General features: G+C 37.4%; 1 protein-coding gene across 1 annotated transcript in view; it reads left to right on the top strand.

Annotated features, from left to right (window-relative positions):
* Positions 1-4,244: 4,244 nt before the first annotated feature.
* Positions 4,245-16,827, top strand: part of MUC19 (mucin 19, oligomeric) — a 211,467-nt gene continuing 198,884 nt past the window's right edge. The window contains 3 exon segments of the mRNA XM_033223489.1: positions 4,245-4,349; positions 9,071-9,103; positions 11,228-11,254. Coding sequence (XP_033079380.1) covers positions 4,298-4,349; positions 9,071-9,103; positions 11,228-11,254 — 112 coding nt within the window. The 5' untranslated portion in view covers positions 4,245-4,297.

Below are 16,827 nucleotides of genomic sequence, written 5' to 3'. Positions count from 1 at the left end.
GCTAAGCTTTCGCTCACTGTCAACCATGGTTGAATGCCACTGTCGCAGACCCGCCATTGACTCCCACCCCTCCAGATCCGGGAGGGTGTCCTCTGTGCTTCTGATTTAGCAAGGCATCATTGCCACTCCCTATCACACTAGAGGCTCACCATTGTTCCTGTGCAGCTAAGTGCGCAGATTCATCCTAATCAAGCTGAACACTAGTCACTGGGTTCCACGGTTCTCTTCTGTGACCCACGGCTTCTAGTAGAGCTATAACACTCACTGCATGGCCCACAGTTCCATTCCATGGAATCTGTGAGGCCAAGAAGCCCAGGTCAGAGAACAAAAGGCTTGCTGCCATCTTGGAAATGGCCCACCCCATCTTGGGAGCAGCCTGCCACCACCTTGAGAGCCCTAGGAGCAAAGACCCACTGGTAACAAAAGGAGACACAAACATATCCTTCTCCACATGGTGGTAGGAAGGAGAAGTGCCTAGCAAAGGGGTAAAGGCCCTTATAAAACCATCAGATATCATGATAATTTGTTCACTATCACAAGAACAGCATGGAGGTAACCACCCCCATGATTAAATTACCTCCCACTGGATCCCTCCTACAACATAGGGGGATTATGGGAACTACAATTCAAGATGAGATTTGGGTGGGGACACAGCCAAACCATATCAGATTCTGAGTGTGATTCTGAGGTATGATTGTACCTGGTGAGCTCCACCAATAGAAGGGAGGCCTCTGGGGCTGGAGTGGAGACAGTAAGAGTAGGTAGGTAGAAGGTGAGATGAGAGAGTTGGGGCTGATGGGGCAGGACCTTGTAAGCCATGTTAATGGTGTTGGTTTTATTTTGAATGAAATAAGGCCATGAGAGTTTTGAGTGGAGAAACACAGCATAAAAGCCAGTTTGCACAGGACCATGCTGGCTGATGTCCTGAGATTAGCCACAGTGAATAAGTAGATAAGTAGAGAGACTAGCTGAAAGTCCATTATGGTAATCTAGGCCAGAGGTGATGGCAGCATAAATGAGGGGTATCAGGGTGGTGGTAGTGGGGGTGCTAAGAAGAGGTTGGACTCAAGATGAAAGTGAAAATTAAGAGGATTTTCTGATGGAATGAATAGGGGATGGGTGAAAGAAAAAGAGGAGTCAAGGATGGCTCCAAATTGTGGGTAGAGGTAACTGGAAGAACAGAGGCTCCATTAACTGAGATGAAAAGACATTGGGAGAAGCACATCTGTGGAAGGGATGGAACATGGCACTGGAGTTTCATGTTGGACACATTGAGTTTCAGCTGCTTAGCAGACATTGAAGTGAAGATGATTAATATGAGCCTGGAGCTCAGAGGAAAAGGCCAGGCTAGATATATAAACTTGAAAGTAACGAGCATATGCATGGTATTTAAATTCATAGAATTTGAATAGAATCCCTCCCAAGGAGTAAATAACAAAAAGAGAGATGCAAATTTGAACCTCAGGGTCCTCATGTTAACAGGCCTTGGGATATGAGAAGGAATCAACAGAGGATAAAAAGGAGCAACAAAGGAAATAGAAAAAAACTTGGAATTTGCAGAAGTGATACAAGGTGTACTGAAAAGCAGGAATTGATCAACTGTGTTCAATGCTGTTGTTGAGAGGTTAATAAAAGAAGGACTGAAAACTGACCATTAGATTCACAAAAGGGGATCAATCACCAGTGTCCTTGCCAAGGGCACATCTTGTGGAGTGATGGAGTGAAAACTTGAAGGAACAAAGTTCATGAGTGAATCCATGAGCACAAATACCTCTTTTGTGATATTTAATCATTAAAGGGAACAGATAAATGGGAAGAGAGCCAGAAAGGAAGTGAGTTCCACAGTTTTTTTTTTAAACAGCTTTATTGAGATATAATTCACATTTCATAGCGTCGTTTCATATACATATTTATTTATTTTGAGTTAGGAGAAATAAGCTCATGCATTTATACTGTTGAGAATAATCCAAAAGGGGGGAAAACCTAGAGATGAATGAATTGCTGGCATAATATTCTTGGATGGAATCCAGTATACAAATGAAAGAGTTGGCCTTTGATAGTGGTACAGAGAGTTCATCTGGATAAATAAGAAGGTAGGTAATTGAGTAGAAATCTGGTAGAGTTTTATTTTGATAGCTTTTGTTTTCTCAGTAAAACTGGAAATAATGCTGTTAACAGAAAGGGATGATGGGAAAGAGGTGTTGGATGCTGAGAGGAGAGAAGATATGAAATGGAAGAGTGTGACAGCAAATGGACTAGAAAATATAATTGCCTAGCTGTCTTAAGGGTCAGTTTGGGGTAATGAATTTAAGAGAGACAAGTTAGCATGTGGTTCATAGATGAATCAGTTGTGTTCATCTGCATAGTGTAGTTGGGAACAGGAAAGAGTTTAATTTAAGCCATGGTTAGGGTTGTGCCAAGCAAGAGTAATGAAATGTTCCCTGATTCTTCTAAGCTAAAAGTAATCTCACCTTGCTTGGAGCTTCCATACCATTTCCATTCAATCTTGCTTATTGAAATGTTCTATCTTGCATATATTCTTAGTTGCTTAACAGCCCCTGATAACTTTGTATCATTCTAGTCTCTTACATGTCTAAGCCTACTGTGAAGCATATAGCAGAATAATTATCTCATAATGATAATCTAAAAAAATGGGTTTCCTGGGATTAAATCTTCTTCACAATGAAGTCATGTATGATAAAGAAAAGAACATCATCAATGGCAGTGTTACTGTGAGTCACATGTCTCAATGGATAATATAGTTCCCTCTGAACTATATTTTTTTCTATGTTGGAGAAAAGTCCTTTATGTACCATCTTAATAAATTTGTGAATCATTGAAAGAAACAAGGCTGGGTTTTGGAAAAATGACAAAGTCAGTGAGTCAGTTGTTATTCTCTTTAACCTCCATTTGTTACCTCTTTCTCTGTTCTTGGAGTGAGTCCTCTTCTCCAGCACTAAAATATCTATTGTTTACCATCTCCAAAAGCCTGACTCAGAAAAAGCTCTGATACTTATACTGGTATCAGATTTAATATTGCACGGCCTTCAGTAAATGTGCCACCTTAATCAGGCAAATGCAATTAAAATGTTTAAATCTGTTAAATTCTGTCCCCTTTGGAAATAATTTAAGACTCAACAAATAGACTAAACAGATTTGGCCAGCCAAGGAGCATGTGCAAAAGCATTCAATATGTATTGGTGAGGCCCTCTGAAAAGGTAGGAATTATTTATTTGTTCTAAGTTAGTTGAGTCATGAGTGGATAAAGGGAAAGAAAAAAGATGTTGGTCCATACCTTTTCCCCCTTTCCTGGATTCTTCTGCTTTTCTGGGGAGAATAAACTAAGGACTGCTTTCACTTTAGCTGCTGAAGTCTTTCCTTGGTAGCAGCTGGGAGCAGATGAGGAGCAAATGGCATCATTGAAGCTGTGGAGTTGGCCTTTCCGTTTTCCAGGTCCAGCTGACTGGCCCAAGAGATTCCTCCCTTGTCAATCCTCTCTACCCTGTTCATCATAGACCAGACCAGAACTTCTCTGAGATTCTAACTTGAACTTATCTCTTTACCCAGGATATCTAGATATGCATTGATGAATGACATTTTCTATTTAAATTTGTTTTTGTCCTAAAACATTCTTTTTGTGTTGTTTTCATTTTAAAATATTTTCTACTTATTTATCTTATTATAAAATAAAAACATATCATTGGAGTTTTACATATCCTTTTGAATTATAAAGCTATTACTGTATATTTATACATCTTAGTGCATCTATACCTATACTTGTGCAATACATTTCTCTAACATATTGGTAAGTAAAGAGTTCTTTGTTTCAAAGTAGGTTAATGTTTAAAACACATTTTGTTGTTAAGAGAAAGACAATTACAATATTTAATCACAATATTTGAGTTTCTTGAGGTATTAAGACTTCTGCACTGATTAATGGAGGACAGATAAATGTGTGTATCCTCAGCTTATTTAGTTTTTAATCCTGGGGCTTTTAGTTCCTGGCTTTGCTGTTTGCACAGGGTGGCAAGAAGGCATGTTCTGGGTTTGGTATGAGCTGGATTTGGTCCAAGATAGAAGATGTCATAGGAGTAATGCACTAAACTGGCTGAAAGTGGATTTCATCTTTGGCAGGCTATGACATTTACCTTTGCTCTCTCGTCACCAAGTTTACCACACCTAGCCCATGATGGCAGACACTGGGATGAGTGGATATAAAAACCAAAGTTACAGGGGCCCTTGTGGACTTGTCTCTCCAGAATGACTATGCTCTATTTCTAGGTCTCAAATCACAACCATGAATTTGATCTTATGGTACTTGGTTGTGGCTCTTTGGTGCTTCTGCAAAGGTAAGAAACTAATTTAAAGAATTCTTTCAAATGTGATGACCCCAAGTATATATTTGTTTAAATGTTTAGTGTTCTGTACATCAAACATTTTTCTTCCTAGCAATCTTTCTTACACTACACTTTAAAGTAGGATAAGAAAACTGGATTTTTCATCTTACTGTGTATTACCTCAGCTTTAACAATCCTGTCTTAAGGGTGTAGATACAAGCACACCTCGGGTTTGCTTCTAGATTACTGCAATAAAGTGAATATTGTGATAAAGCAGGTCACACACAGTTTTTTTGCTTCTCAACATGTATAAAAGTTATGTTTACCCTATACTGTAGACTAAGTATACAGTAGCATTATGTACAAAAAACAATGTATATATACCTCAGTTAAAAATCCTTTATTGCTAAGCAATGCTATGATCATTTGAGTTTTCACTGAGTTGTAGTCTTTTGGCTGGTGAAGGGTCTTGCCTTGATGTTGACTGCTGCTGAGTACCCAATGTGGTGGCTACTGAAGGTGGAGAGGGGGAAGCTGTGGCAATTTCTCAAAATAAGAAAGCTATGACATTTGCTACATTGATAGACTCTTCAATTCATGAAAGATTTCTCTGTAGCATGCAATGCTGCTTGATAACATTTTACCCACAGTAGAACTTCTTTCAAAGTTGCAGTCAGTTTTCTTAAATCTTGCTACTGCTTTAGCATCTAACTTTGTCTAATATTCTAAATCCTTTGTTGTCATTTCAACTATGTTCACAGCATCTTCACCAGAAGTACATCTCAATTAAAGAAATCACTTTCTTTGCTCATTCACAAGGGGCAACTCATCATCTGTTCAAGTTTTCTCATGAGATTGCAACAATTTGGTCACATCTTCAGGCTCCACTTTTAATTCTAGTTCTCTTGCTCTTTCTACCACATCCACAGTTGCTTCTTCTACTGAAGTCTTGAACCCCTAAAAGTCAACTTCTTCCAAATTATTTTAATGTTGATATTTTGGCTTCCTCTCATGAATCATGAATGTGCATCTAGAAAGGTGAATCCTTTCCAGAAGATTTTCAATTTACTTTGATTATATTCATCAGAGGGATCATTATTTAGGGCAAGCTATAACCTTAAGAAATGTATTTATTTCTTCAGTAAGAAGATGTGAAAGTCAAAATTACTCCTTTACCTGTCGGCTGCAGAATGGATGTTGTGTTAGCAGCCTGAAAACAACATTAATCTCTATGTACATCTCCATCAGAGCTCTTGAACTCTTATCAATGAGCAGTAATATTTTGAAAGGCATCTTTTGTACTGAGCACTAGATCTCAGCAATGGGCTTAAAATATTCAATAAGTCCTGTTGTAAACAGACGTACTATCATCCAGGTTGAGTTATTCCATATATAGAGCATAGGCAGATCAGATTTAGCATAATTCTTAAGGGACGTAGGACTTTCAGAATGGTCAATGACCAGTGTTTTTAACCTCAAGTGAGAAGCTGCATTAGACCCTAAAAAGAGAATCAGTCTGTCCTTTGAAGCTTGGAAACCAGGCATTGAGTTCTCCTCTCTAGCTACAAAAGTCCTAGATGGCATCTTCTGCCAGTCGAAAACTGTTTTGTTTACAATGAAAATCTATTGTTTGGTGCAGCCACCTTCATGAATGATCTTAGCTAGATCTTCTGTTCTGAACTTGCTGCAGCTTCTCCATCAGCCCTTGCTACTTCACTTTGCACTTTCATCTTATGGAGACCGCTTGTTTCCTTAAATTTCATGAGCTAACCTCTGCTAACTTAAAACTTCTCTTCTGTAGCTCCCTCACCTCTCTCAGACTTCAGAGAACAGAAAAGAGTTAAAGCCTTTTTTCTGGATTACGGTTTGGCTTAAGGGAATATTGTGGTTGGCTTGAGGCTACTCAAACTTTCTCCATATCAGAAATAAGGCTGTTTTGCTTTCTTATCATTCATGTGTTCGCTGGAGTAGCACTTTTAATTTCCTTCAAGAATTTTTCTTTTGCATTCACAAATTGCTGAGTGTTCAGCACAAGAGACTCAGCTTTCAGCCTGTTTCGGCTTTCCATGTGCCTTCCTCATTAAGCTTAATCATTTTGAACTTTTGATATTAAATGCAAGATCTGCCACTCTTCTTTTCATGTGAACACTTAGAGGCCATTGTAGGGTTATTAATTGGCCTGATTTCAGTATTGTTGTGTCTCAGGGAAAAGGGAGGCCCAAAGAGAGGGAGAGAGATGGGGGCAATGACTTGTTGGTAGAGAGGTCAGAACATAAGTCTATATTAAGTTTGCCGTGTTATTGAGCATGGCTTGTGATGCCCCAAAACAATTACAAGAGCAACATCAAAAAATCACTGATCATAGATCACCACAACAGGTATAACAATAATAATAAATTGGAAATATTGGGAGAATTATGAAAATATGTTACAAAGAACTGAAGTGAGCACATGCTGTTGGAGAAATGGTGTCAGCAGAGTTGCTAGTCACAGGATTGCCACAAATCTTCAATTTGTAAAGCACACAATATATGTAAACATCAGTAAAGTAAAGCACAATAAAATGAAAGATGCTTTTAAATATATGTATACACATTTAGATATATTTGTTTAGCAACTACCCAGAACTATTACTAAGCAGATCACGCAATATACATTCAGTGTTGTTTGTTACTGATTTTCATCACAGTTTATGCTTTGATGTTTCTATCTTGAATGCATATCCCTATTAAGACTAAAGACACAAACAGGTAATCATGTTTTTCACAAATCAAGAAATTATCACCAATTAAAAACAGGGTCATCATAAAAAACAACACTTTTAAACTAATGACTTTCCTGGATATTTTAGAAAGTCCATTAATTACTTTCACAAATTAAAGGTAAGATGTCATTCATTTGGAGAAAATTAAACATTAAGCAAAATGAAAAAGTGCCTAGAAACAAACGTTGTTCTGTTCCTGAAAAGGGCAGAAAAGATAACATTATCCAAACGTAAGGGGAAAAGTCTGCAAAGAGCAGGAGATTTTTTTCCATATCTAAACTTAAACACCTATTCTCTAAATCTGAAAGTAGAACACAAAACATACATCTTACTTTTCTCTGAGATGCCAGAATATAGAGAACTGCAATTATTTGTTATAATTAAAATAAAATGTTTCTATGTTTAATCCAACTCTCTGGGAAATTGATGAACCATTAGAAAATGATTACTTTATGTAACAGTGATTTTCAAAATCTTACATAGTGCTTTGTTATATTCTTTTTTTCCTGTTGCATAAATGTGTTTCTTGTTTCCTAAGTAATGGAGCACAGAGCACATTCTTTTCTTTCTTTCTTTCTTTTTTTTTTTTTTGAGACGGAATCTCGCTCTGTCGCCCGGGCTGGAGTGCAGTGGCGCGATCTCAGCCCACCGCAACCTCCGCCTCCCGGGCTCACGCCATTCTGCTGCCTCAACCTCCCAAGAAGCTGGGACTACAGGTGGCTGCCACCTTGCCCAGCTAAGTTTTTGTATTTTTAGTAGAGACGGGGTTTCACCGTGTTCGCCAGGATGGTCTCGATTTCTTGACCTCGTGATTGCCTGCCTCGGCCTCCCAAAGTGCTGGGATTACAGGCGTGAGCCACCGTGCCCGGCCGGAGCGCATTATTTTCAAAGCATTTATTATACGTCATATCACCATAAACATAATTTTAAAAGTACTTGTTGTAAGTATATTAAATTTCCTGAAGAATTGGCTCATGTTTCTAAGGTAAACTCCTATATGTCCATCCACTGTAGATCTGGAAAATGATTGTGAGTATTTCAACAGGCTTTCCATAGACAGGAGACCTATCAACAAAATTCAAAGATTGTATGTATTTATTCAAGATGTCATTGCGGGAACTGAGAAACATACTTGGAAAACTGCTCTTTGCAGAAATCCTAGGTGCCTTATTTGAGATGAATTTTTGTTGCTGTTAGTCAGTGTGATTTATGTTTCAAATACAGATTCTCATCGTTTTCAGTAGGTTATAGGATGATAAATCTTGGGGCCTGGAAGTTGCTGAAGGCAAATATTTAGTCAGTATCCATATAATCAATTGGAAGAAACATTTGCATTGTTTAATCAAGCATAACTATACAGAAAGAAAAAAATTTGAAAAGCAATTTTTCTGGTTAAGTAGAAAAAAACAGTTATAAGAGACATAATTCAGGCGAGAATATGCATAATCTACTTTTATTTTTTTTCCTCAGGCTATCCTATATTCTCATTAAAGTCCATATAATTGATTCTGTTCTTTTATTCTTATTTCTTTTTTGTATAATTCACTGCTTATGAACACATAACCCAGAAAATGTTTAGGGGAAATAAAAGCATGTGAAATTTAGATCAGAAAACATACTTTAGATAAACAGCTGTAGTTGTGTGAAAAAGATATAAAGTACTGGCTAATATTAATTTGTGAGCTTAATCTATTTGGTCAGGCATATTTTTAAGTCTGAGTTGGCATTGAAAATTTTGATATCAAATATGCTGGTAGGTCTGTGTTACATAGATCATTTCCTATTAAATAGAAAAGCTGCAAAATAATAAATTACCATTAAAAATTACACTTAACAGATAAAAAGAGTGGATTGCTTATATTGAATTTTAAGGAAGAATGAAAAGAAAAAGAACATCTTTTTCATTGTCTTAAAATATGTTATAGAGAATTATAAAATGACTTTTTTTTTTTTTTTCATTTAAAAATAGATGTGGAAGCCCTACTTTACCAACAAAAACCAGGTCAGTATCTTTCAGGAATTAATCTTTGCTTTGAAACATTATGCTGCATTGTGAGGTTGCTTTTGGAATCAGAAAATTGTGTGTCCTACACACTTGGGTTTGTGAATGAGCTCCCATGACACCCCGTTTACTCCACGTGACTTTGAACTCCTTAAGGACAGATTTTGGTCTATGCTGTTCACTCTGTATTCATAATGCCAAGAGCAGTGGCTGCAATGGAGTAGGTCCTGAGTACATCTTTGTTTTAAATGAATAAAATAAATTGGGATTATCAATATAAGATTTATTTTGCCTACAAGAATTTTCTACTTGAAAGTAACCAAATGCTTTACAAGGTAAACTTTCCAAAATAAAACAAGGATGCCCTAACTTCTCACCAAAGAAGATGAGGAACTTCTGAAATTAGCTTAATCTTTTTTAAGGGCATGAAAATTCATGTCCATTATCATATTATATTCTATACAATGATGCCCTTGGAATCTGCTGACTTGAGTAAACAGTTTGTCCCTGTTCCAGAGATTGTTTCTGAGTTTCTGTGTCTGCTTTTGATTTGCCTTTCTGTCCTCTCTCTTCTGTTCAACAACTAATTCTATATTCATAGGATCATCATGTCTACTTTTAGCAGTCAGTTCCAATTCTTACTCATTGTTTTCAGTCCACTGGGCTGAGAACACCATCGATCCAAGCTCATTAGCCTTGTACCTGTGGTAAGGATGTGCACTCTGAGTTAGGCCTCAAAAGATTTCTCCTGATGGGTACAGTGAATAAGCAAGAATTTATACATGGGCTCGATGATATCTCTATTTGCCGCAAGAGGATTTCGGGACAACTTCTTAACTTCAATCTACATTTCAGATAGTTAGAATTTTCCAGGTGTTTAACTTACATAGAGAATATTACTGTGCAGTTTTCTTTTGAAGCGTTTATATTAAGTGTCTCCAAGCCACATCTGTCAACCATTTCTTCTTAGCCTTTGGCTAAACATGTGTGTGTGCATTTGTTTGTGCAATACATAAGATTTGGTTTTGACAACAATTTATGAGAACATATGGGAAATAATTTATCTTTTAAATGTGCTATTTACTGTTTGTCTTAATTTACCCCTTCATCTCTGGGATAGGTTTACTAACCATAAGTCCTGGATTATCCTGAATTGGATTTTAGTTCAAATTTCTAAAAGTTTATCAGACCATGTGCCTTGACTCTTTATTTGAATAATGCAGTCAGTTTAGAATATTTAAAGGTTATAGAGCATAGAGAAGCGTTAAAAACAAACCACAATCCTGTTAAGTCTCCAAATAAAAATGTTACCAAAAACATCTTTGAGGTTTCTTTAATATGCAATCAACATGCAACTTTATGCAAAATTCGATTGCCATTGTTAAGTATTTTATTTCACAGAATTATTGAGAAAATTATTTTGGAAACTAATGACTTGATGTATTTAATACAAATATTTTTATATTTGTAAATCTTAATAAGTGCGTATGTATGTAAATTATACTTTTTGTTGTAAAGTACCCATTCTTATTGTGAGTTTTTGACTCAGCTGTACTTACAATAGCTTGACAAGTTTGTACACTTACATGCCATTTATTTAAGTATGGAGAAAGTTTACCTTGATTTACAATAATGACACTTAAATAATTTGTAAGTTGTGTATATATAAATTTTAGTATTCAGCTGTAAACTAGAAATTGTAGACATTTGATTCAGATTAAGTAATTGTAGTTTATTCAGTACCTTTGTCATGTGAAAATATCTTTTAACTAAAACTTCTGCATTTTACCAAAAGAATAATTAGTCTTTTGAAGCACCTGTTAGGCATCTAAAAATTATTGAGTTTTGCTGCATTCTAATTTATACATTTAGACTGGGCATGAGAGTGACTGGAAGATCAGCCCAGACTTTCTCCTTTATGGCAGTGTTCTGGAGATGCAGAAATGTACCATGGGCAATGGCTAATTACCATATTTATGCCTGAGTATTAAATTCAATGAATATCTCTCTTTGGGATCACCTCCCAAAGACAAGAAATGACTGTAATCAATATTCACTTTCTACTGGCAAATCTATCATTTAGAGACACCATTAAAGACAGCAATTCTTCCTTTCTTTGTTCAGATGGTAAAATAGCAGCAAGCAGATCAGGTAAATGACTTTGTTCTCTTTTCTTATACTGTTTATACTCAAAAGCAATAGGATGGTAGTGCTTTGCTTTGTACCTAGGGCATATCTCCCCTGGAAAAATCCTTCAAATGCTTAAAATATAATCTCTCTTATTATTACAGACATGCTTTAATGTGTTTTTGTATAATCTGGGCCAGACATTTTAATCGTTGATCAATACTTTTATAGGTGATGAAATTTAAAATGGAAAATTGCTCTGGTTATTTGCTTAACCAAAAATATCTTAAACGTGTGATAGAAATGCGTATGCAAATTTAAGACTTTACTTTCCTATATTTTCATTGGCAGGACATGCTGTTGCTTTTCTCTTCCAAGATTAATTCCTTAGTGATCTGCTTTAAAATCAATCTAGTTTCAGCAGTTTTACTAGATCCCATCAGGTGATTGAATATCACCATTATCCTTTACTGTTTTTTGTTTCTCTACCCACCGAAATGAAAAAATGAGCCATAGCAAATCAACAAGACTGCTTAATGAAGTTTTTCTGAAATCCAGCATTAAGATTATTGCTAATATCAACTTAGATTCAATTTTATTCTGATCTATTGTACACAGCAATCAAAAAAGCCCAATATACTTTCCTGTGCTTTTCTTATAGGGCATTTTACATCCCTACCTCATTCTACAACATAAATAAAATGTAATTTTAAAAAGTCTTCTTTGAGGGAAAATATAAACTGAGGTTAAGCAGCAGCTCAGTTGAGTCAGGAAGACAGCAAGATTATTTTTCACAGCTATGGACAGGACTCATTAAGTTCCATCATAGTGATATAGTAAGAGTTTCTCTACAAAATCTGGTTGTTACTTTTGTAAATGGGGGCATACGAGTCTTCAGCATTCCTTTAGAAGCCCCCATTCACAAATGAGAGGTAGGTAAGGGTGTGCTTGGGATTCTAGAGTTTTCTGAAAGTTCCTTAAAATTCTGAGGAATTGAATTTATTCCTATGTGTCTCAGAGAACCTTCCAGGTCTGGGTATTATTTAGGAGGGACATGAGGTTCTCCAAGGCTGGAGTTGTCTTAAGTGAATAGTGAGGTTCTGCAAGGCTAGAGCTGTCTTAAGTGAATAAAAACAACAAGCAAGAAAGCCCCCATCAACCACTCAACCAGTCAACATCAAACTGGACAAACTGACCAGGCACGGTGGTTCAGGCCTGTAATCCCAGCACTTTGGGAGGCCAAGGCAGGCAGATCACGAGGTCAAGAGACTGGGACCATCCTGGCCAACATGGTGAAAGCCCGTCTCTTCCAAAGAAGAGAAAAATTAGCTGGGCATGGTGGTGGGGGCCTGTAGTCCCAGATACTCAGGAGGCTGAGGCAGGAGAATTGCTTGAACCCGGGAGGTGGAGCTTGCAGTGAGCCGAGATTGCGCCACTGCACTCCAGCCTGGCAACAAAGCAAGACTCCATCTCAAAAAGCAAACAAACAAACAAACAACAAACAAACAAAAAAACTGGACAAACTTCAGGGCATTGTTATCCCTCAAACTCTTCATTCTTTAATGAGATCAAGACTCCTACATTTGAGAAAAAGGATTATAGGTCAATACAGGACTTCATGTTTTTTGATACCCACTGATTTTTACTGATGTCAGAAACATAATTCATTTGTTTCCATTACTTTAAAAATCTTCCTATCCACACAGCTGAATCATGTTCACCTCTCTTATCCAGCCCTTTCTCTCCAGGAGGTAGGGATGAAGAAGCAGAATTATGTCTATTTTTATTTTCTACTCCATTCTATGATTTAAAGTATAAGCTAAACCTTCCAAAATTTTGTGCAAAATGTATTCAAAATCTATTATGATTTTATTATGAAAAATATAAACATTTCATTTATCCTTAAGCTATAAACATTTTATTATCTTTGTGCATTGTATAAGCAATCTGTCTTTAAGCAAGATGATGGCAGTGTACATCGCACTTAAGAGCAAAGGATTTCTTGGCAGATTTTTCTAACCACGTGATCTTGGACAAATTATTCAGTCTCTTCTAAATATCTATTTTCTCATCTACAAATGAAGTAGTTTAATGGCACCTATCCCATAGAATTGAGGCTATTAAAGTGATAAGGTATATAAAGTACTGTTAAATAGATGTTGTACATTTGAAAAACATATTGACCATTACTCCTAATAACTTCAGCAGAAAGTATTTCTGAGCAAGTTTTATATAATAAAAACAAAAGGGATAAAATAAAGTTAATAAAGTTAGTGAAGACAAATGTGGCACACTGAGTATCTAGGATGCCAGGTCTACTCATGTCAACATTAGAATGAAGAAATACTGGTCTAATAAAATGAAGAATCTAATATATCTCTGGGGGTGAACTCAGGAGAGGTATGATGAGTATGGTGAACAAACACATCATGAGTGAAATAAAAGGCATCTAAATGAGTTTGATGCAGTAAGTTTGCTGAGACAAGTCAAATGTATTAAAGGACAGGGTTTATCCCAGTTGAATGCTGTGTGTAAGACACTGGACTAGGTGCACTCACCTCACTTAACACTGTCATTTAATTAATACTTCTATTATGAAGTAGACACAATCTTATCCTTGTTTATGATGTACTCCCCATTTAGTAGATAAGAAAACTTTGTTTTAGAAATGTTAAATTGTCTATCCAAGGACAAGTCAAGAACACAAAACACAGCCGGGGCAAAAGTACAAATGCAAGTGTGTAAATAATAAAAAAGTTACAAATAACAGGAGCAAAGTAGCAAATAAAATGTGTTTCTTTCTTCTACTTTTACAAAAATACATTCATGGCAAGCTGGAATGATATTTCCTATGCAGAATTTTTAGATTCATTGGAAATCAATGCAAGAACAGGGTTGCCTGTGCCCTATCCAAGAAGTAGCCCTGCTCCTTCTATCTCTGGCTTGGTCACACTGGGAGGGACAGCCCAGCTTTCCTATCTCAGTCCACATCTTTCTGCAAACTGACCACCCTCTGTTCTTCCTCACACCTTGGGCTTCAGTTTTTGCAATGTGGTCTCACCTGGGGCAGAAGGTCTCAGGAAAGATGCCCATGCAGGTCCAAGTAGCAGGCTTGGAGCTGCAGCCCAGGGGACTTAGAATATTGTCCAGTAACGGGGAGGGGCAAACACACCCTCTGAGTAGACAAAGGCTCTTCACCCTCGCCCTGTATTCTGTGTTCTCTGAGGAAGGCCATGACCCAGGAAGGCCGCATGAAACTGACATAGATCAGAGCAGCAACCTCTGTTGCTAGGTCTAAGAGAGGTAGTGGCCACGACCACACTGATTGCAAGAGGGGGAGCCCGGATGGGTTTGCAGAAAAGTGCATACTTTACACACAACTGAATACTTCTTTTCTTTCTTCTGCTTTGTCTTCAAACTAAGATATTTATATATTAAAGTGTGGTTCCGAAACTACATGGCATCGAAGAAAGACAATGAGAGAGAGAGGGTAAAAGAGGAAAGGAAGAAGAGTATGTGTAAAACATGGGTTAATAGAGGAAAAGAGGAGACAATGAGAGGCAACGCTGTCTGTGGAGAAAGGTAGTGTAGTCATTGGAAGGTTACCTAATATAGGTAATAATATAAATCGACTATACATGATTTAAGCACTTGTATTCCTACAATAAAAAGTTTTATTATGAAATAAACATTAAAGCAGAATGTGATGCACATACAGGTTAAGGAGACTGCCAAAACAGAAAGACATAGCCAAGCAGATGTAATCTATCATATTCATGTTCTCAAGATTAACAGTAGTGCTCAAGTGAATTTCATAGCAGCATTAGCCATACAGTTCAATCTAAATTACAGGGTAGTTGGGGTGGCCACCTGTGTCTGCTGATTGTCTTTAAAAGAAAAAAAATAAATTTCTTGTATCTTATGACTGGAGGTAGGTTTGCAATTTGTAACCAGGCACCAGCTGAAGTTAGGCTCCTACCTCCCAGGAACCTAGGAGATGGGAAGTTATCTTCCTCTGTGATGACATGTCAAAGTGATGGTGCCAGGCCCTTGGGGAAACATTCTTGGGGTGCTTATCTAGTCTTTAAAAATATTTATATACATTTCAGAGAGGTAGAGAAATAAGTCACAAGTTTTCTTTTCTTTCTTTCTTTTCTTTTCTTTTTTTTTTGAGAGGGAGTCTCACTCTGTCGCCAGGTTGGAGTAGGGTGGTGCAATCTTGGTTCACTGCAACCTCCACCTCCTGGGTTCAAGCGATTCTCATGCCTCAGCCTCCCTAGTAGCTGGGACTACAGGCATGCACCACCACACCCAGCTAATTTTTGTATTTTTGGTAGAGACAGGGTTTCACCATGTTGGCCAGGCTGGGCTTGAATTCCTGATCTCGTGATCTGCCCGCCTCAGCCTCCCAAAGTGCTGGGATTACAGGCATAAGCCACCGTCCCAGCTGAAGACACAAGTTTTCTAAAGTAAATGATCTAAGCAAAAGTGTATAGGGAGAGAAATCTCATCTCCTATTTTGAATATGGAGAATTAAACTACTTAGTTTTACTTGCATTTGCTCTTACTTATTCTTCAAATTTTACTTACAAGTAATGTGCTTCATTCTCTTCTCTATTCATTGATCAAAATGTATGTCTTCCACAACTTTACAGGAATATCATCATTATTATGACATTATTAATTCTAAAGCATTTCAATTTTATTGTAAAGATTAAAAAAATAAAGGGAATGACGGAAAGCACATATGCATCATGTAAGACAGTATTTCTTCTCTTAAAAGTAATCTTGTTGGTGAATGTATTTACTAAATAAATATGAATTGGGTGTCCTCTGTAGTTCAGGCACTGCTCTCATCACCTGGGATACTTGAGTGCATTAAACAGGCAATGAAACATTGAGTTTTTGCAGCTTAAAACCTGGAAGGAGGCCGGGCGCGGTGGCTCAAGCCTGTAATCCCAGCACTTTGGGAGGCCGAGACGGACGGATCACGAGGTCAGGAGATCGAGACCATCCTGGCTAACTCGGTGAAACACCGTCTCTACTAAAAATACAAAAACTAGCCGGGCGAGGTGGCAGGCGCCTGTAGTCCCAGCTACTCGGGAGGCTGAGGCAGGAGAATGGCATAAACCCGGGAGGCGGAGCTTGCAGTGAGCTGAGATCCGGCCACTGCACTCCAGCCTGGGCGACAGAGCGAGACTCTGCCTCAAAAAAAAAAAAAAAAAAAAAAAACCTGGAAGGATACAGTCAATAAACAAAAAACATTATAAGCAGTAAACATGTTACATTACAAGGTGATAAAATCTGTGGGATAAAATAGAGTAATATTAAATATAGTGGTAATTGGGAGTATAATGGTGGGGGTGGAGTTGCAGTTTTAATTGGTCAGAGTGTGCCTCATTGAGATGAAATTTAAGCTGAGACTTGAAAGAGGCTAACTCTACAATTAATTTATGAGTAAATGGTTACGTCTTTGCAGGAATACAGAAAAGAGAGTCAGATATGTTATCTTAATTTTGTCAGTTATAAGGAACAGTAGCCAAGGACAGAGTGGATTCAACATAGCAGAGTATTTTGCTGAGTGTCTAAGTTTATTT

This window comes from Trachypithecus francoisi, unplaced genomic scaffold, assembly GCF_009764315.1.
Source record: "Trachypithecus francoisi isolate TF-2019V2 unplaced genomic scaffold, Tfra_2.0 Lachesis_group11, whole genome shotgun sequence".
Taxonomy (NCBI): Eukaryota; Metazoa; Chordata; class Mammalia; order Primates; family Cercopithecidae; genus Trachypithecus; species Trachypithecus francoisi.
This window is presented reverse-complemented; position numbering and strand designations above follow the sequence as displayed.